The sequence below is a fragment of the Xiphias gladius genome, chromosome 15 (genome assembly GCF_016859285.1).
Source record: "Xiphias gladius isolate SHS-SW01 ecotype Sanya breed wild chromosome 15, ASM1685928v1, whole genome shotgun sequence".
In the NCBI taxonomy this organism is placed as follows: Eukaryota; Metazoa; Chordata; class Actinopteri; order Istiophoriformes; family Xiphiidae; genus Xiphias; species Xiphias gladius.
Genome location: NC_053414.1, coordinates 10,688,893 through 10,715,499, shown reverse-complemented (window position 1 = coordinate 10,715,499; position 26,607 = coordinate 10,688,893). Strand labels below are relative to the sequence as shown.

General features: G+C 40.8%; 2 protein-coding genes across 12 annotated transcripts; one reads left to right on the top strand and one right to left on the bottom strand.

Annotated features, from left to right (window-relative positions):
• Positions 1-698: 698 nt before the first annotated feature.
• sart1 (spliceosome associated factor 1, recruiter of U4/U6.U5 tri-snRNP) lies at positions 699-3,579 on the bottom strand. The gene has a single exon (XM_040145810.1). It carries the CDS (start codon positions 3,165-3,167, stop codon positions 852-854), a length of 2,316 nt encoding a protein of 771 aa, XP_040001744.1. The 5' UTR covers positions 3,168-3,579; the 3' UTR covers positions 699-851.
• On the top strand, positions 3,548-26,419 carry pcm1 (pericentriolar material 1). 11 transcript variants are annotated; one of them, XM_040145803.1, is made up of 40 exons: positions 3,548-3,760; positions 5,146-5,260; positions 5,560-5,808; positions 6,994-7,326; positions 8,929-9,099; positions 9,691-9,810; positions 10,119-10,305; positions 10,588-10,697; positions 11,047-11,320; positions 11,408-11,558; positions 11,908-12,120; positions 12,387-12,553; positions 12,978-13,207; positions 13,941-14,083; positions 14,219-14,348; positions 14,786-14,950; positions 15,055-15,233; positions 15,432-15,644; positions 15,744-16,080; positions 16,277-16,422; positions 16,518-16,711; positions 17,204-17,384; positions 17,468-17,778; positions 17,891-18,052; positions 18,319-18,375; positions 18,551-18,723; positions 19,547-19,678; positions 20,390-20,516; positions 21,008-21,175; positions 21,307-21,404; positions 21,736-21,870; positions 21,969-22,172; positions 22,310-22,369; positions 22,460-22,610; positions 23,218-23,366; positions 23,468-23,531; positions 23,668-23,873; positions 24,037-24,129; positions 24,263-24,386; positions 25,707-26,419. In XM_040145803.1, exons 2-40 carry the CDS (start codon positions 5,165-5,167, stop codon positions 25,730-25,732), a joined length of 6,429 nt encoding a protein of 2,142 aa, XP_040001737.1. In that variant the 5' UTR covers positions 3,548-3,760; positions 5,146-5,164; the 3' UTR covers positions 25,733-26,419. The 11 variants fall into 11 exon arrangements, with proteins under 11 accessions (XP_040001737.1, XP_040001731.1, XP_040001735.1 ...); XM_040145797.1 differs by having other exon boundaries at positions 20,372-20,516; XM_040145801.1 differs by having other exon boundaries at positions 14,204-14,348; positions 16,518-16,588; positions 20,372-20,516.
• The last annotated feature ends 188 nt before the right edge of the window (positions 26,420-26,607 follow it).

The window sequence follows — 26,607 nt, the reverse complement described above, 5'->3', positions numbered from 1 at the left end:
TACGGGGGCCGCCCTGCAGGTAATCACCCACCAGCGTCATGTGCCTTTTGACCAGCCATTACAAGGCTGCCCTCTTGGATATAAATGTCACCCTATTTTTGGACAGTGTCTAATGTAAACATTTGGGGAATATGTATTTATAATGCTGGGTTGTATCCTCTCGTATCTGCTGTCAGTCAACCAAATTCAAAGACCAACAATTACTTTATTTGAATGTGATTCGTAACGCAGGACTATCAGCCGACTTTCTGTGAAAAATGACCTGCGGATTGTGTGTTACTGTACAATCTTAAATCAAGATGACAACATCTAAGTGGAAATGTCAATCTTCTAGGTTTCCAAAAAATACTTACACCATGTGCCATTCTACAAAGCATTTTTAGTGTATTTTTTGCATTATTTTATTTACTTTCATTTTAGTTCTGTTGTAAAATCACATTTAACTTAACAAACCTGAATGAAATTTATCTACTTTTGCTATTTAAAATCATAACCCAAATGCATTTTACACGTTTTTTTGGTTCCCCCTGTTCATTACTACTCAGACTGTTTCTAATCCACTGCCACAAAATGCTGTCATGAAACTAAACAGAGACATTCAAATCAACACTGCTCATATTACACAAACAAATCAGGGTTCTCATTAAAACAATATTCTCATGATGAATTTCAAACACAAAAGGAAAAAAAAACACTTATCTAATTTCTATTAATTTTATTCAACAATTCTTTACTACAACAATGATGCTTGTATCAACTAGGGCACAAAATTGTAGCAGTTACTTTACTAAAACATCCTTTATGTGAATGTGTACGTATGTTTGTATTAAAGATAATTCTTCCCCAGTTACTTATTTAGTGATGGTGTTTGCATTCATACTTTTTCCACTCCCACTAAGCACAATATATGGTGTTTTCTGAGATTTCTGTTTCTCTTGAAGTAAAGCCACAGTTCCCAGAGGAGTGTCACTGCTGCTCATCTTCTTCAGCAGTGCCTCTTCCTCCAGCTTTTTCATTCGCCTTTCCGTCTTCATCTTTCCAGACCCTTTCCCATGGAATCGGTGTGAAAGCTGCCTGAAAGCTTCTTTTGGAGTGAGTTTCCGCCCAGACTCATCCACATACTCAATCTTGACGTCAGGCTTGTACCCATCCTTCTCCTTGAATTCTTGTGTGAAGCCTCTGTATTCTTCTCTGCGACTGTACTTGTCATCAAAGCCCATCTTGTCCTCAATGCAATAGTTGTCATTGGGCAGGGCGCCCTTTGGTGCTTTGACACGGGCTACCTTCTGCATTTGAGTGTCCAATAGACCTTTGTTTTTGCACAACAGCAAGGCAGCAGCAAGGCCAGAGTTGACAATGGGCTCTTCATCTAAAATGGTGGCTGAGGCTGTTGAGAAGTCTGGTTGTTTTTGCTCTTCATCCAAGTTAACTGTGCTCCATCCAACGTTCTCATCCATTTCTGAGTCTGAATCTCCAGCATCATCTTTCTCTTCCTCCTGTTCAAAGTCCATAATGTCTTCTTGGTCCTCTCTGTTTCCTGACAGTCCATATGTTGGAATATCACCCAGGGTTCTGCAAAACTCTGAGGTGGCGTTGAAAACAATGTTGTTCCTCCTTTCGGGATCATTGTCACTTTCGCCTTTATCAAGCCCTTTAATCTGCTCAGCAACCTTCTCCCCAGAGTCTTTAAGAAGCTGCTTTTGCTTTAGCTTCCTCTGCTTCTCCAGTTGTTTCTGCAGCTCCTGCTCTGCCTCATCCTCCTCAATTACAGCTGACTCAGGAGGTATGAAGTCCTCTTCATCGCTTATGTCCATTTCTGCCATCCTGATGTCATCAGACATCTGGGGTATATTGTCTGGCAGTTTGCTCTCCTCCTCCTTTACATCCTCACCATCGTCATCCACCTTTCTGCGGCCTCGACCGCGTGTCCTGGAGCCAAAATCAGAGCTGCGAGTGTCATCGATGGGAAGTTCATCTGCAACTGTCTGCTTCTCCTTCTTCCTGATCTTCTTCACACGGCGCTTTGTCTTTTTAAAGCCCACCATTTCCTGAGGTGTGTAATACTCTGAGGCAATAGCGAGAGCAGGCATTTCCAACGACTGGGCCTGACTTCGTAGAGTATCTTTCATGACCTGGAGCTCCCGCTCTCGCTCCCCATCAGCAAAGCCCCCAGTATTCAACCGGAAGCTCTTTTTCTTTTCGCCCTCAATTTCCTCATCATACTTTGAAAGAACAGAGCGGGGCTTTAACACCACCATGTCATCCACACTCTCTTCTTCTTCATAGGGCTTGTAATCTGGCTTTTTCTTTTTCAACTCCACATTCTTTTCTGCTTTTTCCTTGTCCACCAGCCCCACATTTACAAGCACATCTTCTTCCTCCACAAGTACACCTTTGTCCTCTAGGGTCAGGATGACAGTCTGACCCTCACTGAAGGATTCCACCTTGTGCTGCACTTTGAGTCCCTTTAGATCTCGAGATGTGTAGGCATCATTTTTGCTTTGTGCAAACTCCTCCTCTACCAGACTGCTAACACCAAACTCCTCGTCCATCTCCTCCAAAAGTTTGGCTCTTTTCTCTGCCATTTCTTTTTCTTTTGCCATCTTTCTGCTTTTCTCCACCCAAGCAGCTGTGTCATCTAGCCAGTCGTCCTCAGCTAGGGTCTTTACTTTTCCTAATTTCTGGTTCAGGATGCGTTTTTCTTTCAAAGCGGCAAGCTTCTCCCTCATCTCTTTCTGCTGCTGGATGAGAACAGGGTTGATGGTTGCAGCCACCATTGGGTCCTCTTTGGTCCCGAGCTCCTTCTTCGTTTCGTTTAACTCCAGAGGCTTCAGACCCAGCTTCGCCCTGAGTTTGTTTGTTTCCTCAATGCTGAGAGATGCATCACCGCTTGCAGACTGGGGTTCCACTTCTGCACTGCCTCCCTCATATCCAAGATCAACTTTCTCCTTTTTCACTCGTGGCTCGCCGCTGCTCTTTTCACCTTTGCTGCGACTCTCTCGTCCGCTTCTCTCCTTGGACCTGGAGCGCTTTCGTTTCTCTTTATCCCGAGTTCCATCCCGATCCGAAGTGTCTCGGTCCTTGTGGCGATGTTTCTTATGATCGCGACGGCGCTCTTCTGTGTCCTTGTCGCGGCTCTTTTCCTTATGTTTCTTTGACGACCCCATTATCTCTTCTGCTGGTTACAACAGTACTAACTCAAAAAACCCAGCAAGGTTAAATTATACTTGCGCAAACAGTCTCTCTTTGATGAGATTAATGGGAAGAAAATGTAGTTAGCTTTCCTTCGCGAACTAGCTCACATTAGCTTTGAAGGCTAAGTGGCTAACCGACGACAAAACTCACTCGGTGCTAAGCCAAAAAAGAAAACCTGTACTCGAAATCCGATATAGATCGAGAACGAGTCAGGGTGTGTAAAAAATGCTTAGCTGTTTGTTTTTCTTCAGTGCAGTTTAACCATCCATACTCCACGTTAAGATACACAGGTTGGGTTCTTATAAGAACAACCACCGATCGACAGTATTACTGTTTCCTTCCTGTGAGCGAACAGCAACTATTAGCTGATGTATACCGCCATCTCCTGTATGGGAGTGTTTATATCAGGCCAAGCTCACATCCACGATTCGCTGCATTTCGGGACCGAGAAGACGTTATAATTTATCAAATGCCTTTAACCAGACTTGGAGAGTATTTGTGAAACCTTTATAGCAATCTATGAAGTGCTAGGCAACTGTATTTCCCTCACTTTTCACTGTGTATGGTAATATTAACCTTCTCTGTCTTAAAATGTAAGCTAACTTAGCTAGCGCAGTTTTAATTAGTACGACCAAAAGCCAGTATTTTGTCAACCTGCTGCTTTTGTCGTAAGCCAAATAATGTTAATGTCGGTCAGTCCTGATAATTTGCAAACCCTAGCCTACCACGATAACTAACCTAATCCTCAGCTTGAAGTTCAGATGAAAGACTTGTTTGCGTCAACTTTTACCGAGAAATTTAAAGTTAGCTCCGTGTTTTGCATTTGCTAGCAAGCTATGTAGCATTAGCCAGCAACCCAAGCAGGCTTGGCAACTTTGGCGACTCGTTAGCATCGGGTTTTGTGATTTATTTATTTTTCGATGGACACTACTAATGCTTGTTGTCGTGGTTTTCTATCGATAGAGAATCAAAGTAATGTTAACCAGAGGGTTAGCTGATGCAGATAGGGGTTATTGCGTGTTGCCATGGCGATTGTGGGACGGAACTAGGTTAGAGTTGGTGGGCTAGTAAAGTTCTCAAAGGAAGAGCGAAGCTACGTACACTCACGTTTTAACGTTTGTTTAAGCTAACTGCGCGTTTTCTATCGGTTGTCGCTGCACTTTCATGCCAGTTAAGCTAACGTTAGCCGTTGTCTGTTCCTTCGGGGAGCAGTGACAGAAAGCTCGCGCTAACCCGCTGCGTGGTGGAGGGAATGTCTCATTGTTTTTACCCGGGCATCTGAGCGGGCCCCACGCACAAAACCCAACGGCAGCTAACGTTAACGGACAGGTCACAAAAACTAGCCAGTGACGTTACACGACTAACGTAAATGACTGATTTTTTTTTTCCTTTTCAAACTGGTCGTTAATTTGAGAGTTAACGTTAGCTAAAGTTAACTGCTGTTGGTAAGAATTTACGCATTTGATGCTTTCATTTAACCATTAGCTGTAACAGTTAGCGCACACTGGGTTAATAAAACCTATCTGCAGTAATTACATTAGCGTTAACATTAGTATTTAGCGTTATAGCGTTTTGTAAAGTATGGTGAGCAACGCGTCGTTAACAGTAGCTAAGTACTGCTAGCTACGTAACTCTTTTGGTCGAGTTAGCTTCATTAAACGTCAAGTTTGCCGTTGTTTTTAAGATCTAACATTAGGTTAACATTAGAGTGACAGGTAGGAACGTAACTTGAAAATGTTTTTTTCCTTGTCGTTTTAATGTAACCTCGTACTACTTAATTGTTGTTCTGTGGTACTGTATGTGTGACCAGTATGAAATATCTTGTGTGTTCCAGCAAGCTGTAAACAAGCAGTTTCCTTTTAATTAAATGTTTTTGATTTAGACTTGTAGAGCTTGCTTGTTGTTCTGTTTCTTTGTGGGGACCAGTATGCATTTTGTTGTGAATTCCAGCAAGCTGTAAGCGGGTGACATGGCAACTGGAGGCACTCCTTTTGATGACAGTTCAGAAGAGCTGCACAACTGGACTGTAACCAATGGCAGCCTGGAAGACAGACTCAACAACATGGTAAGGGCTGGTCAGAACCTGTTAGAAACTATAGACATATGTTTCATTTTTGTATGATGATACACTGGAGGGACTCTTCAACACTTTCCGCTTTTGTTATACAGCCAATTTTGCCAGAACTTAGTAATTCGAATTGTAGATTACATGTTGCTCTGTAAAATGTATCTCACTGTCTTGTGACTATCATTGTTTACTGATATTTCTGATGTGAACAGTGTACACAATATGGATCTGTCCCAATGTAATTGAACAAACATAATAATAAACTGTTAAAATGTGTTTTTTTTTCTCTTGATCAGGACTGGGGTGTACAGCAAAAGAAAGCCAACCGATCTTCAGAGAAGAACAAGAAGAAATTGTCAGCTGCCGTGGTGGGGAGCCGCCTGACTAATGATATTTCGCCAGAATCCACCCCTGGGGCTGGTCGCAGGAGAGCACGCACTCCTCATTCCTTTCCACATATCAAATACACCACCCAGATGTCTGTCCCAGACCAAGCTGAGCTAGACAAGCTGCGTCAGAGGATCAATTTCACAGACCTAGATGAGGTGAAACGCTTCTGTATCCCATTCGAAAAGTTTTTTGTTCATTGTAGTCAATAGGCTGTTAATTTGTTACCCAGGAATACAAAGGTGGATTTTTTTTTTTTTTTTTTGACATCTACTGGCTTTAGTAGGGGTAGTGATATGTCAACTGTGTCATGACTCGTGTTGTTATCTGACTTGCTTCATTTGCTGCTGTTGATTTCTGACAGACAAGCTGTTGCGCAGTAACACAATACATGATAAAAAATCTGAAAGTAAGCTTTTTGACCGTTGTGTGCTCGTGTAAGATCTAAAATTACAAAAGCACCCTGTGGAAACAGGGTGCTCTACAAAACATTGTAGAGCAAAATTTTAATGACTAGGTCCTGATCCATACTATTTGAATGTGTTTTAACAGCATGTGTGCGAGGAGACAATTGTTCGCTAGTCCAGTAATGCTCTTTTCTGCCAACTACAGATAACACCATTTGTAGAATTCCTGTTGTCTTTCAAGATTTACTAGTATTTTGTAGAATCTTCAGGAAATGAAATAAAAAAAAAAAACGTACCAAACCGTCAAACAAAATAGAAAGTTATAGGCCTTTTTCACTGATTAAATGCCAATGCATTGCTGTGATCCTCTAGCAGCCAATAGTGGAAGTGATAACCGACTATTTTTCATAATTTAGTATGGAGTTGTTAGGGTGACCTTGTTCTGTCACAGCACTGATGGTGTCAGAATGGCAGAGTAGTGCACAAAAATGGGAGACGGAAGTGTAAACTTTGAATGGAGAAAGCAAAACAACAGAGTAAAAATGTATAAATATTTGTAAGGCTCTTCCTTGGTGGACAAAGCTGGAGTCAGGAGATTATTTTTTTTAATCACTACATTGTCATTGTATAATTGTTTTTACTCGGATAATGAATCATGTTTACATGCTCGTAGCACAGTTGTACATAAGAGCTTATTTGATTTTATACAGTGTGTTTTGGACAGAAAGAAACAAGTAAAAGTTGTTAACAATGAAAATTCCACCTTTTTTCATTTCGGTGAAAAAAATCCATTCAATCAGTTAACAAAATGCAGAGCTCTGGTGCAGAAAAAAGACACTAACAAAAACCTAAACACTTACAGTATCTGAGTTTTTAGAAGAAAATGCCAGAATTGAGCAGTGATTTGTCTGACTTGTATCTTTTTTTCTTACTCAGAGGAGCATTGGCAGTGACTCTCAGGGGCGTGTCACAGCTGCCAACAACCAGCGCCAGTTAGCTGGAGAGAACAAGAAGCCCTACAACTTCCTACCTCTGCATGTAAACACTAACAAAAGCAAGGAACTACTCCCTCCCTCCTCCTCTGCCCCAGCCACCCCAGCTATCACCAAGGAAACCAAGAAACAGAGCCCAGGGTACAGGGATACGTTAACCCCTGTGGTTCCTACCAAGGAAACTCAAACTCCAAGGCTCAGCCATGGTGGCACAGAGAGAGGGCCCTTGGTACACAGAGAACATGGGAGAGGAGACCCGAGAATAGACAGCAGCCAGGTAATATTTTGTGTTGTTGTTACTAAAGTTTAGTCTTGACATCTTGCAGTTTGAGGATTGAGTGGAGCAATATTTCTCTCAAAAAGCACAATTCTGTACAAAAGTTTGTGCCAACCCATCAAGCAGATGCTGAGATATTTTACTGAATAAGTAAAAACTTTGACATACTGATGGTGTTAGAGGAAAACTCAGAGGATCTTCAAAGTAATTACAATACATGCTCAAGGCAATTTGAATATCTGTAGCAAATTTCACAGAAATTCAAAAGTCTGAGATCATCAAAATCATTAGGCTCCATCCTCTGGGGACGATGAATGCCTGTACAAAATTTCTTGGCTATCCATGCAGTTGTTTCTTAGATATTTCAATCTGGACTGAAGTGGTGGGCGAACTGACCATCAGACAGATCAACATTGCCATCCATATTGCCAGGTCACTACCATGGCTAAAAAATAGAGAAAATAATTTCATCAACTTTTTTTAGGTCTATGAACTAATAAGGGTACTGAACTAAAACCTAAGGCACAGAACTGGAACATGTTTGGAGTAGACCCTGAAGCTATGTAATATAGATTTAACAGACTTTGTTTTTGAGAAAAGTGAGTCTTTCTGCCTTTATAAATTTAAAAGTGCAATTAGTAAAATATGTCTCTTTAGTAACATCTTTTGGTCGGCTTGTGAAACTACAATAACACGGGCAGATACCTCCGCAACAACAACAACAACAACAACACAAAAAAATGCACACAGCCAAGAATCTGCATCTCCATCAACTATGTAAGCTACAGTAAGTGGCTAGCAAGATGAATTTCAAGGAGAGTGCTATTGGAGAGTAAATGGATTGTAATTATAAATGCACTGCATTTATATAGTTAAATTTTAGAGAAGTCAGATGGTGGTTAAATTTTTTTTTTAAATGTTACATCACCCACCATTACACAGCTTATGGTGCTGGTAATAGATATATATAAAAAGTTATAACAGTTATAATGCTATCTTCATCTCTTCTGTGTTCACAGTTCTGAAAAACTAAACCTAGTGCATAGAAAATTATGGCTAGTTGAGGGGGCCTGGAGAATTGTAGCATTCCCAGCAAATATACACACTTGACTAGCCTGACTGTTAGACATTGACATTGACTAGGAACATTGATGAACCCCTTTTGATATTTTTGTTATTTTGTACAAAGACCCAGTAAAATATTAGTGATTGTACCTTTTAAGTATTTTATTTAAGTATAGTGCTTAAAAAGACTTTAATTTCACATTTAATTGAAATGAGTTCTTTTTTACACGTAGATATGGCATTGTCTATGTATCACTGTATTCAGAATACTACTGCGAAACCAGAACTAGGATGAAAGTGAGGGAGAGCTAGTGCAGCTGAAACTAGGCTGTATTTAGGGCAATTTATAAATATGCCACCCTTGGAGCCCAGTGAGTTTTGTGCCCAACCCCCTTTCTGCCCTTGTTCAGCCCAGTCTAAGCTGTTGCTACAGATGCTCGCTCACCTTTCCTTACGTCTTTTTCTATCTTCTACTCTTCATTTACTCTTCTGAAACCCACACTCATACACCACCCTCCTCTCTTTGTATGGTCTCAGGTGGTAAGCAAACTGATACAGATCCGGGAGTACATCAGTAAGGCCAGCTCCATGCGGGATGACCTGGTGGAGAAGAATGATGTGCCAGCAAATGTGGAGCGTCTTTCTCATCTCATCGACCACCTCAAGGAGCAGGAGAAGTCCTATTTACGGTTCCTGCAGAAAATGCTGGTAAGTGTATCAACTGTTTCTCTAGCTTCATAGCTTATGTATTTTATAGAATCTACTTTCATGCTTGCCCCCCTTGCCATCAGGCAAAGCTATATAATTTTGGATAAAGGTGCTGTGTCATTTGCAAGTGATTCTTAGCTAATTCAAAGCTGAAGGGGAATCTGATTTTGTTTGTATATTGGCAGCCTGTCATACATCTTTGATGGCTATCTTTCTCTGTGGCCTGAAACTCTTCAACAGTGTAGTGATGTTTCATGTGATGATAAAATTGTGATATAGCAGGCTACCTTTCTTTGTTGTGGGATAGTTTTTTTCTGATCATTGTACCTTTAGCATTTCTCTGAACTATATAGTAGTTTTTACAAGAAACATACATTTTTATTAATCAAACATGAATTCACTGGAGATTGTTGGTCTCTATATTCCCACAAATTTAAGCAGCTGATGCATTTCCATCTCTATCTTTTGAATCATTTTCGGTTACTAACTTGTTACCTTTTAATAATGGCAAACAGTTGGTGGATTTTTTTCATATACTTTAATATTTAACTATCTTTGAGTCATTGGCTATTCTCTCTACTATTTCCATAGGCTCAGGAGAATGAAGAGGATGATGTGGGGACCCTGGACTCTGCAGTGGGCTCAGGTTCACTGGCCGACAGCACTTCTCTTAACGCTGAGGTTCGCTTTTCAGATGCCTCAAATGCTATGGTGTGTACATTTGTTGTAGAATGTTTGCAAAAAATCTGCCACTCTCTGTCCATGTTAATGCTCTCCGTTGCATTGTCTGTTTCCAGTATTATAACTATCGAGTGACTCTATGCTCTATCTAAATTCTGACATGAGGAAATAGAACCCAAGCAATAAGTCCCTCCTTTGCCTTTATCATTGTATGTTATTCTTATTTGCTATGTCAGTACCATACAATCCTCTTCTAACATTTCTGCAGCAGTGCAGTATTGCTGCTGTGGGTTTTGGTAGACTATGTTTGTAATGGTATGTGTGTGTGAATTTTGTAGAGTGGTAGGCCAGAAGTTGTGCGTGCTGACCAGAAGGAAGAGTTGGAGAATCTGCGTAAGCAGCACGAGCTGCTGAAGAAGATGCTGGAGCAGCAGGAGCAGCTGAGGGCCCTGCAGGGCCGGCAGGAAGCTCTAATGGCCATGCAGCACAGTGCAGAACAGGCACTTGCTGTGATTGAGGACACTGGTGAGATACACACTAACATATTCGCAGATATGGGCACAGCTAAGTGCAGACTAATAGCTATGTGTGGAGTTGGGGAGGATCATTCAAACCATTGTGAATGAACATTTAATGAACAATTAATTGCCAGAACTGATAATATATTTTGAAGGAGTATTTATATGATATATAACATATTTACCAATATTTTCTGGTAAATGTGTTAACATTTACCTGTCTAGTACTCAAAGTTTTATTTAATTATGTTATTCTATTTTTAATTCCTTTGACATTTGTTGTCATTAGTTGTCACAGAAACCACAGGAAGTGTTTCGGGCCTAAGCATCACATCAGAACTGAATGATGAGTTAAATGAATTGATCCAGCGGTTCCACAACCAGCTACATGACTCTCAGGTATAGTAGACACTGCAACTGGGCTGCCATATTCTTGATAAATAAAAGCATTATGTCATCTAGAAATAGTTCATATACTGAATGTTCTACTGACCTATGTACTGCAGTTTTTAAAACAATTATTAATAATTACTTCAGCATTTCACTTTCAATATGTGATGATATTCCCTTTGTACAATATGATGAAAAGACTATAGTCTATAATATTGGCCTGAACAGCCACAGTTTGCATTCCCTTTGACAAGCCATGTTAACTTTTTAAAATCTTTATTTTAGTAAGAAATGTATCTTAACTGTTTAATTTAAAAAGAGAATATAGTTCAGGTGTTTCATTATCTATATCCTGTAGACTAAAGCAGTGCCAGACAACCGTCGTCAGGCAGAGAGTCTTTCCCTCTCCAGAGAAGTGTGCTGGTCTAGGGCTCCCCAAGCTGTTGGCCCACCTCAACACAGGCCACTCCTCCACTCTGCCTCTGGCCCACACACTGGGCTAGACACTGGAGCAACAGCAGCCAGTGCAAAACTCACCAAGCTCCAAGAGCTCCAGGACAAAAAGCAAACCATGGACAAGATCCTGCAGGAGCTGCATTCACTCAGAGACCAGACTCTCAATAATAATTCATGTAAGAATATTTCCAAAGCTTTGTTGTGATAATTCTGTGGCATCTTTCCCTGTAAATTGTTTATGAACTGCATGTGGTTCCCTTCAGGTCGTGGCTTGTCAGCACAGTGCAGTCTCAGTATGGGAGCAACTTCGGATTGTCCATCTGCTCTCTGCTCTAATGGGGCCTCTGCTTCCACTTCCTTTCATCCTTCACTCACACAACACCAGGACAGCTCCAACTCCACAGACAAGCTCAGGTATGCACAAAAACAAACACAGTTTTAAGCAGTTGAATAGGAAGGTTGGCGTGTTGTAGAGAGGCAGAAGTATAACATAGGGTGGTGTAGTATAACTTTGTAGCCACAAAACCTACTACATTGTCCTCCAGTTGACAAGTTTCAGCCTCTGCTCAAGTGTTGTTGAACAAGACACTAAGCCTGCACCCTTTATAGGGGTACTTTCTGTAGGTGAATGTTCTTTGACCTTGAGTAGTGAGGAAAATTGTGAAGACAATGTTCTGTTGTGTCTCATAACCCTTTTAAATTATTAATTCTGGTATACATCCATTTTATTCATATATTTATTGTTCTTTTCTACTCCGTGCAGGAAGCTAAAGGAAGTCCACAAGCGTTTGAATGAGCTGCGGGAATTAGTTCAGTACTATGAGCAGACTTCTGATATGATGGTGGATGCAGTCAATGAGAATGTGAAAGAGGATGATGATGATGATGAAGAGGAAGATGAGACGGAGGACGGTTCTATGTTTGAGGCAATGTTTGACTCTGAGCAGGAGAACCGCCAGCCTGTCACTAACATCAGGTGGGTGCCTTAATAAACAAATGAATAGTTAAATGAATTAAACTACACATTTTAATCTGATTGGACTTCTATCAAAAGGATAAACATTATGAACACATTGAACAGCTTGTGTTGAAATGGCTAAATTCTACAGAACCACTGCCAGTCAGAGCAGAAAAAAAGGAAAGTTTTGTTGTCATTGACAACAAATTCAAATTACAATATGGTAGTGTGTAATTCCACTACTGGCATGTATCCATAACAGATGCTGCACATTATCTGTTTAGAAACCCACAGAGCAGTGGGAACTGGACAGACTTGAACAGCCTGACCAACGGGCGCAGTGTCAGGAGCAGCGGCACTAACAACCGGGATAGCAGACTCAACACTGAGTGTGAGATCAACAACCGGTCGGCGGCCAATCTCCGCAGCCTCAACATACCCTCAACCATAGGTACTCTCATGCGCACACTGACACAGACCACTGTTACACCTAATGTGAACATTCCTCTTGCGTATTCATAACCTATGTGTGTACATACAGTTGGCCCAGTCTTGTTATTTAATAGCCACACCTCATATGTGTTGGCACAGGCACACCACAACACAATGGTGCAGAGATACGTTGTCTCATACTGTATAATGATACATCGGATTATGAGCATTGTTTATAAAAATGCTTTTCAAACTTGGCAACACTGAATCTTAATTTGTCATCGCCATGTACTCCTGAAATAAAATTCAAAGTAAAAAAAATGACTATTAGCTTTGGATTGTCATTGCATAGTTCAAAGGGGGCAAGCAACACATTTTTAAATGACATGACCTTACAGACTAACAGAATGTATATAATATTTCTATAACTTTGCCCTATTTAGAGTGCCAGTACAACAGGGACACACCCTATAACCAGGTGAAGGATGAGGATGAAGATGAGGATTGTATTGTAAATGATGCAGGGGCACAGGCTGTGGCTCCAGACAGTGAGGCATCGGGGTCTAGTCGGAGGAGCAGCCTTGGGAACAATGGAGGTTTTTCCCAAAAGGTTCATCAACAGACAGCGAAGCAAAAACTACGGCAGTTGCAGGAACTGGTGGCCATGGTTCAGGTGAGACAGATGACTGAATGATATTTAAGAAACTATAGTGTGGTTGTAGGTGTTTTTGATTGGCAGGATGATAAGAAAGCTTGATAAAGCCCCTATGTGTAGGACCTGAAAATTCCTGACTTTGTTGACTCCTGTTGGAGCCATCAAACAGACACTAAATTCAATATTTTCTCAAAAGCTTTTCTTTAAAAGCAGTTCTAGGGTGGAATTTTCATTTATTGGTTAAGGGGGTGTCTTAACTGTTTGCGTGAGGAACTGGAGACCATCTTGCGATGGGATCACACCAACTGCGATGCCTGACAACATGTTGACGTTCTGACCCATGAGTACTCAGTAGTCATTACTACATTATTGACAGGTGTCGTGGCTGGTTTGATCCCATCACAAGATGGTCTGTAGTTTTACCTAATGTCTTATAACTGGGATACAGTGATCCGTGACTTAAAACAAGTGTGGGCCAGGGGCATAAAGTGGCGGGCCAGTGGCCCCTTCTCTACTTCCAACCCCCTACTTTCTCTTTGCTCTGACCACACCTATCTTTGAACTCAGCCTTCAAGTACTCACAAACCACCTCTGTGGTAGTTCCTGCTACAGTAGGTGTCTCTAGGACCACATTTTCTGTTCTGTGTTCTTGTTGCCGTAGCTGGTAATAGCAAACTTTTTCTAGTATGGAATTATTGACCCAATTGTTTGCTAAACAGCATTTAAAATGTGTGTTTTTGTCTGTATCTAGAGTGACGACACAGATGGTACTACAGCTAATGAAGATGAAGCTTTACACCAACAGCCAAATAATACCAGAGCTACTGCAGCTAGGCCACTTGGGGCTGGATCTAAGCAGAATCCCAGAGACATTACTCTCTCTAGCAAGGCCAGGTACAGCATATGAAAGATCTCAAAAGCCTGTCCAACAGTTGCCACAAAACGTTATTTTGAGTATATTCTGTTTATCTTGTCTTTGTGTTTTGACCTTGGTTAATTTGCATTGAATTAAAGCTACTCTGGACACAGGGAGAAGTTGTACGAGGAGAAGCTGCTTCAGCAGAAACAGGAGTTGAAGCAGCTCCATGAAGAGCGCCAGAGACTCATTGAAATCCAAGGCAAGATCCAGGACCTCCAGTGGGCTTGCCCTGACCTCCAGGTATTTAACACACATGTTTCCTGTCTGCAATACTTCAATAATATGCCAAGAATCTAAACTAGGATTTCAGAAAAAGTGGAATCAGTAAGTAGAATTGATAGAGCTGGATTTGAAAAACATTTTTTGGAAGAGTGTTTAATATTTTGTCCAACCCATTTGAATCAATTTTGGGTGGACTAAATAATAGAAACACCTATCAGTATACGGCAATAAAATTAAACGGCACCATTAACTACAGGCTCTGAAATAACCATAAGGTTGAATCAAAACCTCAGTTTCAACAAAAACTTTTATTGCAAAGCTGTTGTATTAGACCATTACTTTTAGCTAGGTATACCTAATAAACTGGCAACTGAGTGTAAACATGCTGTTTTTTTAAAGGGTTACATATTTGTAATGAAAATATCCCATTTTATCTTTGGTTGTCTCCTTTCTAGTCGACGGTTTCCAGCACAGTGAGTCAGCAAGGTTTGCTGAAGAAGGTCCCAGTTGCAGTTTCCACTCCAGCCACTACCCAGGCTTCTTTATCATCTGGACCCAAAACCAACTCAGTTGTGCTTAAACCCACTGCTTCAGAAGCAGCAACTGTCACTGACAGTGAGGTAAGACCCCAGGCTACCACTAGTCAAATCTCAAAATGTGATCGCTATGTTCAGAACAGTACAGATCTGTTAACTGACCCCCTCTGCTCTTCCGTTGCCTGCAGCTTTGGTCAGAGATGCGTCGCCACCAGATCCTGCGGGAAGAACTGCGCCAACGCAGAAAACACTTAGAGTCCTTGATGGCTGAACACCAGAGGCGTAGTGGTCTCAGTGACTCTCCCTGCCGGAATGACGACCAAGACAGCCTTGCTACACCCTCACAACCTGTCAGCAGGGATGAAAGGTAGGAGACATATTGCTCCAGGGGGCTGTCTTATGAATGTCCTAGTTAAAGTTAGTTAGCTTTTTAGTTATTTTACAAATTTTAGCAAAGCACTTCTCACTCAGTAGGATGTCCTTTTATCTAACTTGTATCTAATTGGAAGTAATGGGTATTCCAAAAACAGCCTAATTTTGTACCATTTTGCTGATGTGTCATTAGGACAATGGCTACCTGGGGTTCCACTCCCTGCCACCTTGATGATGATGATGATGATGACGACGATGACAATGATGATGAATATCGCTCAGAGATGGATGCAGAGGAGGAGGAGGAGCAGGAAGAATGTGCAGAGAGCAGCTCTGATGACGACATCCACATCTACTCTTCGAGCAGGAACCAGTGCTCTTACAGTAACAGGAATAATCAAGGAAGGTCAGACAAAGTGGAGGCAGAAGGAATTGTGTTATTATCCAGTACTGATATCTATAATGTGTCTTTTAAAATCATGTGCTCACTTTTCTGTGTCTCCAGTAACCTGAAGCCTCCACCAGCCTACTCAGGTGAGGGTAGTGGGCATCTTCATAACAAGACTAAGGCCAAGCAGCAGCAGCAGCAGCAGCAGCAGCAGCAGCAACAGCAGCAGCAACAGCAACAGCAGCAGCAACAGCAGCAGCAGCAGCAGCAGTCCAGAAGTTTGAACCAGTCAGCGAGCCAGCACGGAGGTACACGACGGCAAGAAAACCTGCGATGGGCTTCAGAGCTTTCCTTTGCTGAGGGCTCATGCCACTGGCAGGAACAGGTTAGCCAGCTGCAGAGACAGCTGGATTTCAGCACCAGCATGTGTCAGACACTCCTGCAGGACCAGCAGGTTCGTGCACTGAACAAATATATGCACATGCAGAGACAGTGAATGATCTTGGTAACTGACACAAGCCTACATTTCTAGACTAAATTTGAAGTCAGAGTGGATTTTGTATAGTTTCTTTTATTTTATTTAACTTTCCCTTTTTAAAGCAAAAGAAACAGTAATTATCATTTGTTTTGTCTCTCACCTCTTTCCACAGACACTGTCATACATGCTGCAAACCCTGCTGACAGGTCAGTACAGCGTGTTACCCAACAACTTGTCATCACCACAGGTCCACTTGGTCATGCACCAGCTCAACCAGTGTTACACCCAGCTGGCTTGGCAGCAAAACAATGTACAAAGGTGAAAAGCAATAGCATACATAAGTACCCTACTTTGTTTGTACCAAGTGGTACATTGTTTGAAATTTTCTACATTCTGTCATCATTGTCCTCCAGACTTAAGCAGGTCCTGAGCGACCTCCTTCGTCAGCAGCAACAGCAGCAGCAGCCTTCCTCTTCAACAGCAGGTTGGCAGACAGAGAAGCCGAGCTCATCCCAGGAATCCAGCTCTTGTCCTTCAGCCTCTCCTGGTGTCTTCCTCCCCTTCTCCAATAACATGTCAACAGCTGCCTTATCCCCTTTCCCTCCCAGTATGACATACATATTCATTAGCTCTTTGGCTTAATTCTAACAGAAATCTTTTTTTTTTTTTTTTTCAGATCAGCTAAAGATGGTTTTTGGTTATGATGCAATGTAGATATCCAAAAAAGCTCTTAGCTACTCTAAAATCAAAAGTATGACCATGAATGGGTCATTGCATTTGTGAAAATCTTGGCAATGCATCTTTGCAGTACATGAACGTTCAACAGATTAGACATAAAAAAATATGGAAAATGTTTTTTTTTTTTTTTCATGTACTTTTTGTACACTGGCTAAACAGCGTTATAGCTATTGCTTGTACGAGTGCTGATTTTCAATTAGTGCATTTGAATTTGAAGTAAGTAATATATTTTAAAGTGACTCAGTCATGCAGAAGTGAAAGGCCAAAAGTCCTACTCTCATTATTTCATTGCTTTCTTGGACCATTAACCCTCTAGAGAAGCTAATTAAGTCTTTTTTTTTTTTTTCCATTCACTCTGCAGACTTTAACTTGTATCCACTGTTCCCTTCCGCCATGGGTGAGTTCCCTCAGAATGCGACAGGTCATGCCGCGCCTGACCACCAGAAGCAGCAGTTAGACCCCAACACCTCTATAAAAACAGAGTACATGAGTTTCCCTCCTCCACTTCAGCGCTCTCCTCTTAACACGACAACAGAAAAAGGGTATGTCCATCATTTTTGCCTTAAAAGACATTATTCGCGCAACCTTGTTGTTCATATATTCATTTTCCAAATAATCCCTTTAGACCGGCTGCCTGGCTTAACATGTCCTACGTAAACAACACAGTCCAGCATCAACCATCTAAAATACAGCCACAAGAGTCACCCTCCTCCTCCCCCACTTTCATTAACTGCCACTCCAGAACTCAAGACTTTGACCAGGCCTCAGAGGAAAGCTTCAGCAGCATGCCTGATCCTGTTGACCCCACCACCATAACAAAGACTTTCAAGGCTGGGCGTAAGGCCTCTGCACAAGCCAACCTGGCCTCGCGCAGCAAGACTCCCAATTCTAAGAGTCGTCGGAGGAGGAGCAAAGGGCCCAGCAAGAACAGTGAAGGTATAAAAATGGAGTAGAATTTCCTCTAATATTTGCTGTAACCAAACTAGCAAAGACTTAATGAGGATAATCTCACTAATGGGTTTCTTTAATTTTTTTGTGTGTTTCCCAGGCCATGAGAGTGACAGTGTTAGCAGCACAGCGGACTTTGTCCAGGAGAGGGCAGTCCCGTCTCGTCCGAAGGATCAGAATCAGAGTCTGCTGGACAAGCTGACTCAAGAGAAACTAGACAGCAAGACTAAGCTTGGGAATAAAAGAAATGACCTTTCGTCTGGTATGGCTACAACTGTTTAACTATGTGTAGTGAAAGTTATGCACCCACTCTCACTCCTCTTTTGTCTGTGTGTTTAGTTTTTCTTTGTATACATTTTAATATCCGCATTAACCTTATTTTACGTCAGATTTTTTTTTTGTAATTAAAACATCTTGTCATTTGATATAATTTTAATTTTCTTTTCTTTGCACCTTTACCATGACCACATGTTTAATTTTAATCCTGGGTTAAATTACTTTGTTGTCACTTTAATTTATCTTACTCAGCCTATGCTTGGAGAACACCCTTCCTCTCTAACAGAATTGCATGCACAGAAGCACCAGGTAAACTCACAATGCAAATTCAAGCATCATTTTGTTTTCATGGCACCTAAACATTCCATGCTGGGGCTTTTAATGGCTTAACCTAAACCAAAGCTTTTAAGTTTGAGGGGAGACTATTGTTTTCACTCATGGATGAGATTATGCAGATGCCCATTAATTTATCTTGAACCCGTAGATGCAAGCAGCGACTTCTCACTGTTTGAGGCACTGAGGGAGACCATTTACTCTGAGGTGGCTACCTTGATATCCCAGAATGAGTCCCGACCACACTTTCTCATCGAGCTCTTCCATGAGCTGCAGCTGCTCAACACAGACTACTTACGGCAGAGGGCACTCTATTCCCTCCAGGTAAGTGTAGACACATGTAACTGCTTACTGCTAGTCTCTGTGGAAAAAAAAAAAACTGTTGTTTGAACTGAGTATGGATATATCCTTTATGCTGGGCTCAAACTACAAGATGTTCCGTATGATTTACCCCTTGATCTGGCCTTAAAGAGAACATGGGGCAAATTGTTGACCGGATTCTAGCAGCATGACTGCTTATAGTTAAGACCTTGATCTCTCATATAATTTTCCTTATTAGGGCTGCATTGATCATTTAAACCTTTGGTCACATTTGAGAGAGTCTGGACCAAATGTCTCTGCTTTCTGGGCAGACCAGACCTGCAGGAGACAATTTGAGACAATTAGGAGGAGGAAAAGGGAGATTTTTGAAACTGCAGTCTAGAAACTATAGGTTTTAAGAACAATTGTAGAGTAAAGGCTGGTGGCTGAAACTATACAGATAAAGAAGAGGAAATCATGACGATGAGAGAGAGGAATCACAAAAAGAAAACACACTCTATTCTACCTGTTCAGCCATTTTGTGTTTGTAAATGTAAATATCTTCTAATGAATTGTACTGTAAATCTGTTTTGTTTTATTGTAAAAATATAATAATTCAGAAAGACTTTATTTAGCCGTGGCAATAGTGTTACATTAACATTCTTCCTAAAAAAGCTTATTTGAAACTAAGTGAGAGGTAGATGCATAGAAGAGAGCCCAAATGCACGTGTCTGTTTGATATCAGAATCACAACTACTATGATCTTACCCTGGCCTAAGATATGAACCAATATTTCCTTGATAACTTCAGTCCATGGTTACTATAGCCTCTCCCTGTGTTCTCTCAGGATATAGTGACCAGGCACCTGGCAGAGAAGAGTGCAGCTGAGGACCAGGTGCCCCCTCTTGGTCCTGTGGTATGGGCTGCAGGCTCTCAATCTGAGCTGACACCCAGCGAGAGTCTGGCTACCAGTGATGTAGTAAGAGACACATTATTACTTCCCAGTGTGACATTCTCACACTTTTCCCCTCTTGTTTGTTCTCTTTTCTATTATTTTCTGTTGAAGCTTTTGCCTGCTCTGAAGTATTTCCCTGAAACCTTTTTTTACTTGCTTTCTCTTCTACATTTCAATACATCTTTGATTAGTTTCTCTCAGCCTTGTCTCCTTTCATCCTTTCCTGCCTTGTCTCTTGTCATCCTTCCATGCCTCTCTTTATTCTCTGATTTTAATTTTCCCTCATCCCATCTTCATTGTCTTTGAATTTAACTTGACAGCAAGTCTTCAGAAGCCTGTATCTAAAAAAAATGACCCTCATCTCTCCATGTTGCTTTTTCCAGATCAGACATGCATTCTTTGTTGTGGGCTAAGGCCCCAAGAGTTCTGCTAATTGGAAACCAGGTCTTTTCTCTGTCTAAATAATGCCTTTGTTCAAGAATGACGGATGAAATGTTTAATCTTCCATGTTAGGAGAATGGCAAGAGAAGCTACCCTTGCTTTTGTTTATAGTATACACCAAAAAAATCTCTTGCCTCTGTGAATTCTTTAGGGGATGTTAGGCTGTTTATAAAGTGGATGTGTTAAATCATCCATTGTCTTAAAATTAAGACAATCAGGGGTGAATGTAAGATGGATGCTGTGTGTGTGTGTGTGTGTGTGTGTGCCTCAAAACAGAGTGTTCATCTTTTTCAGGAGGTCGTAGAGAAGAACTTGAGGCTCACACAGGACACAATGAAGAGGGATGATGCAGAATCTGTGGACAATGACAGCACTATGTCAACCTCCTCCAACCTGGAACCATTTGCTAACGATGACCTGGGTATAGTTTTGCATGTATTATTTGATTTTGAAAAGCAAGGGGTTAAAGCTTGGAAAAACTGTATACCTATCTTTTTTCACATCCTGGTATTCAACTGAATTCCTTTGCTGAGTGCCTTTTAACTATAGCAAATTGAGGTACCCCTCCCCAGTTTCTCCAGCAGGGCTTCTCAGGGCTGGTCCTGATGATAAACCAACCAGTTTACATCCCAGAATCAATGCTACATGACCAAATTTAAAGAATATTTACCTATCAGAAGAGGAAAATGCTCCACTGCCATAAAAAAACGACTCTCAGATAGGGGACCTTCAGTATCATAGATGAGGAGCAGCGAAGCCTGGAATTCTGTCTTTGATCCTCTAGTGTAAACCTGGTTGTAGATGCATTAATATCCACAACCGTCTTCTCTTTTCTTTTGCGGCATTGAATTTTGAAAATTTCATATCCCATTTCTTTTTCTCCTTGCTGTCTTTTCTTTGCTGCTCTGATAGGCAACACGGTGATTCATTTAGACAAAGCTCTGGCCAGAATTAGGGAGTATGAGCGCATGAAGCTTAAGGCTGAATTTAACCCCTGCAACGCCAGCACTGCAGGTGCAGGTGGCTCTGAAGTCTCACATGCTGAACACCCCTCTGCTAACCCTGCTGAACCAGTGGAAGGTACCCAATCACATAACTTTGCCTGATTGCAACATGTGCAAAGAACTGTAGCAACACAACCGTTGCCTTACACTTCACTTCATTTTGCTGAATTTCTGAATAAAATAACAATGTTATTTGTGTGCGAGCAGGAGGTGCAGCTGGTGATGTGCGCTGTCCTCAGATTGACACGCAGCAGTTGGATCGTCAGATCAAAGCCATCATGACAGAAGTCATTCCCTTCCTTAAGGTAGAATAACCATCACAGGGAGCTACAGGAGACTGTAGCTTTGTGCCAGCAGAGAAAGTACTGGAGTTGAAAAGAAATGTTTTTTTTTTTTTTTTTTTTAAATATTTGAACTGAACTATTAAATTAAATGTATGTGCTTGTCAGTAATTCATTATTAAACATTTTAAGGCTCAAATTGAATGTGAAAATGATTAAATCATTTTCTAACTTTTAAAATTTGATATTCAAATTTCTTGTAGGGGATTTAATATCTTTCCATTTTTTGTCAATACTGGCTGCAATACTGTAAATATGAACAGTTATTACAGAGTTAAATATTGTTTTTAATTAGGAGAACATGGACGAGGTGTGTTCCCTCCAGCTGTTGACATCTGTGCGGCGCATGGTCCTCACTCTCACCCAACAAAATGATGAAAGCAAGGAGTTTGTCCGCTTTTTCCACCGACAGCTGGGAGGCATCCTGCAGGTATGACCAGTGCCAGATTCCTCAAACAGTGTCTATGTGTTTAAGCAGATCATATAAAGAACAATCTTTTTGACATTTCACTTTGTTTCTTGCACCAGGATTCTCTTAGTAAATTTGTTGGCCGCACTCTCAAGGACTGTGGAGAGGACCTTCTGGTGGAGATCTCAGAGATTCTCTTCAATGAACTGGCCTTCTTTAGGCTCATGCAGGATTTGGACAACAGCAGTAGCATTGCTTTGGCAGCCAAACACAAAAATAAAAAGAGGGCTGAGCAATCCAGTAAAGCAAAGCACAGTATCAATGTTAGTTTTTTTTTTTTTTCTTGTTTCCACTTTGTATTTTGGGTAATGTGATCTTTTGTGATGATAGAATTAAAAAAATAATTTTTTTTTGAATGAAACTAATTTGACTCTTGGTTTTAATTTATTCCTTCCATTAGGAAAATCCAATAGCTGGTGGTGATAAATCTGTTTCTCCAGCCTATTCAGATGAAGAAAAGGTAAATCATTTTAATACTAAAAATGAAATTGTCAGTACGACTTAGTACATCAGTAATCTGTTAAATTAAGGTCTCCTTTTTTTCTTCCAGGACCAAGGTGACGCTGAGCAGGAAGGCGATTCTACAGTCCAGGAGCTTTACCTTCAGACAGAGATGAAAAACAACAAGAGCAATGACGCTTCAGAGGTTGAAGAGGAAGATGAGGATGAAGGGATTGGAAAGGGAATGCCTCTGTCAATCAGTAAGTGACGGCTTTTTTTTTTTTTTTTTTTAATTTTATAAGAGCCCCTTTGTATTAGTGAAGAAACAACCCCTGCAAAAGTAAGCTAAGGTATAAGGCCAGTATACCCTTGAGGTTTTTTTTTTTTTTTTAAACCTTTTCCTTCCCTTTCACATACTTTCAAATGAAATTTCATAAAAATGTCCAACACAAGAGCTGAGGAAACACAGGAAGGAGTGTCTTACTGAATTTCTACTTCCTGCCTCTTTCTAAGTTTTTTTCGCCTCAAGATAAAACTTTGAATCTCAATACATATCTTTAGGTTTCATCACTTACCACTAAAAGTACTGTACCTTGTCACATTGAAACAATATTTGAAAATATTTACTTTTACTTAAATAGAAAATTTATCATAACGCAAAAAGCTTTTGAAAATAATCCATAGCACAACAAAACAGTGTGGCAGGAAATGACTCAGTCCTGCTGAAAGAGACTTTTTAAAATGAAAGTATTTATGTCTATCCACATGTAATGCTTTTTACCTGGACGGGTTTCTATATGCTGTATAAATGCATTCATGTTACATAACTCACATTTACATCTGATTCTTGTGCTACCTTTTTTACAGGTCTTTCCAAAGCAGAGACTCAGGCCCTGACAAACTACGGCAGTGGGGAGGATGAGAATGAGGAGGAGGAAATCGAGGAGTTTGAGGCCGGTCCTGTTGATGTCCAAACCTCCTTGCAGGCTTCTGCCGATGGACAGGTGGAGCAGGAGGTCAGAAGCCCAGTTAATCCCAGAGAGTTTTTCTGTAAACCACCACCTTACAAAAACACCTGTTGTCTTAGTCTGACCTGTGTAATTGTGTCGTGTTCTAGGGGACAACAGCCAGTGAAACCCAGGAGACAAAAACTGAACAGAGGAGTCCAGAGAATGATGATGGTGAGACCTTCTTGATATTTTTAGTGGGAAATTTCCAACTAGCAAAATTTGAGACTGGGTCTTGTTTGATAGAACTCCAGTATTTTTAGACCCCTTGTTAGTCTGTTATCTTTCATCACAAATCCTTTTCTTGCAGAAATCAACAAGCCAGTTGGGACGATGAATTCCAAAGTAGATGACATTACCGTAGCAGCGTGCCAGAGTCCTGAGGAGGAGAGTAAAGTTGGGGCAGCTGCTGCTTCAGAAGAAAACACTGCAGTTTCTCATGGTCAGGATGGCCCCAAGGAGTCAACCACTACTAGCAGCCCAGACACAGACTCACCCGTCATGATCAATGTAGATGTAAGTCCAAGCGTGAGGACGCTAGTTTAATCTAACATTGTCAGGATATTTGTGTTCATCCTATCATTAGGATTTACCAAAATTGTTTTACTTTAATGTAAATTTAATGTCTAACCTTTTCTTATTGCTGTTTTTTTTTTTCAAAAAAATATTATTGATGCAGGAGATGGGGTCAGGTAACACCAGTCAAAAGTCTGATGAGGAAGACTTTGTCAAGGTGGATGACTTGCCATTGCAGCTTACAGTCATGTGTGAGGTGTGTAACAGCTTACCAATTAAAAATGAATGGGCACCTTTTTTAAAAGCACTTAAAAAAAATTTAAGGAAAAATTCCTGTGAAAAAACATTTCTTTTATCTAATGGATATACTATGTGTGCTGTAATGTTAGGAGGAGCTTCAGAAGAGAATAGTGGAGGAGCAGCAGAATAACAACCTGTCTGTTGAGATCCTCAGTGGGAACACTGAATCGCTGACTGGGCTGGTGGGAAATGCACAGGCACTGAAGGAACCAGGTATGGATTACAGTCCTTGTCAGTTAGGATTACAGGTTTGTTTGTGTTGTTGCCAAACACCTTACAAAAGTCAAGCCACTGTCTCTTGTTACTGTGGTTTTTAAAATAAATCTTTTTTTTTTTTTTTAAGTTGTGGCATATCATGTAAAAAGTAGGGCTGTAGTCTCCCTGTCGACTGGTCGATTGGTTGGTCGATATGCTCTTGTCCGACCAAATTCTCACTGCTCGGTCAATCGCTGGCGTTACTTTCATAAGCAGAAAAACGCTACATCAGTAGTCTTCCAGGATTGATCCATTATTTACTGTGGCGGTGGGACGGACAGACTACCTGTGAAAACGGTCTTCACAACTTTGAACATGCCCAACCTAATGGCGACTAGGTCCAACTTATTTCACGTTTACTGAACCGTTACTCTTGAGTTGGCTCCAAACTAATTGACACCATGTCAAAAAAGTCATCTGTGTGGCTGCATATTGTTCAAATGGATGACCAAAAAATTGAGTGTAAACTTTGCAAACAGCAGTTTGCATATCACAGTTCAACAACCAACCTGGCATATCATCTAAAAACGATCCTGTCTGCGTTAGGATGCTCCGTCAGTTTTTCGTGTTTAACGCTTGAGGCTTTGAGTGTATATTCCTCATTAGTTGTATGTGAAGATTCTCAGTCAGCCAGGTCATGGTATTCCGAAAGTGCTATTCGAAGTCAACTGGACTTGCTTGAAGTTCTTGAAGACGTTTCACCTCTCATCTGAAAGGCTTCTTCAGTTCTGACTGACTCGTGGGGAGTTCCAGGTATTAATCCTCGGGTGAGATCAGCAACGCTTGTGAGTCGACTGAAGGACTCAAGTGGATAAATACCTAGAACTCCCCACTAGTCACTTCAAGAACTTCAAGCAAGTCCGGTTGCCTTCGCATAGCACTTAAAGAAATCCTCAATAGCTCACAAGGATCACAAGCTGATTTAGTTCTTTTTTTGGAAATCATATGAAAATGGGCAGGTGCACACTGGTCGACTCTGGGTCTGTTGTTATCATTTCAGAATAAAATAATGAGGTTAAAATTATTTAATATGCTGGAAATAATAGCTTTTATGTTTATTTATAATTCATTTAGACTAAAGACTACCAGGTCAAGTGCACTCAGTGCATTTGCAGATTATTTAGTTATCTAGAGATAACGTGCAGATTTTTTTTTTTCTCCACAACGAATTGATTGGTTGAGGAGTAGGTACGATTTCAGTTGACAAAGACTTTCTTGGTCTAACTAATACTCAGATCCTTTTGTAGTAAATGATGTGTTTTCTTTTGTCTTTTTCAGAAACTGTTGGTGCCCAGAGTATGTAAAGAATTATAGCGATCTCTCAAATTCTACTGTATTTAGCAACACTATCCTTTCACTCTCAATCTGTTCTGGATGTATGATTGTTGACTCTTAATCTTAGTTTAAAAGAAGAAAGGGTTCATAATATTGGACACACGGGGACACACACACACACACACACACAGGCGCGATAAAACTAAACTTCTACATGTGATCAACACTTAGTTCATTTTATTCCTGAATATTTAATGTGACTTGGGGTTCTCTCTATGCTGCTGATTTCTGACAGTTAAGCTTCTGTTTGAATTTTTAATTGTACTGAAACTTGTGTTCAGATCTGCCTTAGTCTCCTTCTTAGTTCTGGAATAAGTTTTACATGGGTTGTGATTTTTTGTTTTTTTTGTTTTTTGTTTTATTTGTCTTGGCCCTGCCTTACTGTTGTACAGCTTGTCTCTTCTGCACTTGATTCCTAATTATAAAAAGATTACAGTAGGATGGAAGTCCAGCTGTAGCCTGCCTGACTTCAGATATTTGTTTCTCCAGCTTGGACACTTCTTCCTTCATATCAGAACTAAAAGCTCAGACTTAACTTTTATCCCTTCAGACATGTCTTTATATGCTGTTTTCTGTTAAAGGTTAGTCTCCATTGATTTTCATGTAATTAAAATGTTGACTACAGTAAGTTTTAATTAATAAAATGCTGGAACTTTCAAAAATGATGGTGTGGGCCTGTCTAATGCTTTTGCTGATTCGAGATCATGTCTTTCATCAGATGTCTTGTAGCTACCTTCCAGTGTGTAGTAGATAAATATCTACTGATCTCAGAATTTTATTATCCTTAATTGTAGTTATCCTCAAGGCTGGATCACCAACCAGGAAAAGCAGGCAACTGTCCTAG

Bases quoted from the DNA above. Each gene is read 5' to 3' on its own strand.
- sart1 (XM_040145810.1), bottom strand. From the start codon at position 3,167: ATGGGGTCGTCAAAGAAACATAAGGAAAAGAGCCGCGACAAGGACACA.
- pcm1 (XM_040145793.1), top strand. From the start codon at position 5,165: ATGGCAACTGGAGGCACTCCTTTTGATGACAGTTCAGAAGAGCTGCAC. The intron at 11,559-11,907 runs GTATGCACAAAA...TACTCCGTGCAG, and splicing joins AACTCCACAGACAAGCTCAG to GAAGCTAAAGGAAGTCCACA. The intron at 18,053-18,318 runs GTATGGCTACAA...TATCTTACTCAG, and splicing joins AAGAAATGACCTTTCGTCTG to CCTATGCTTGGAGAACACCC.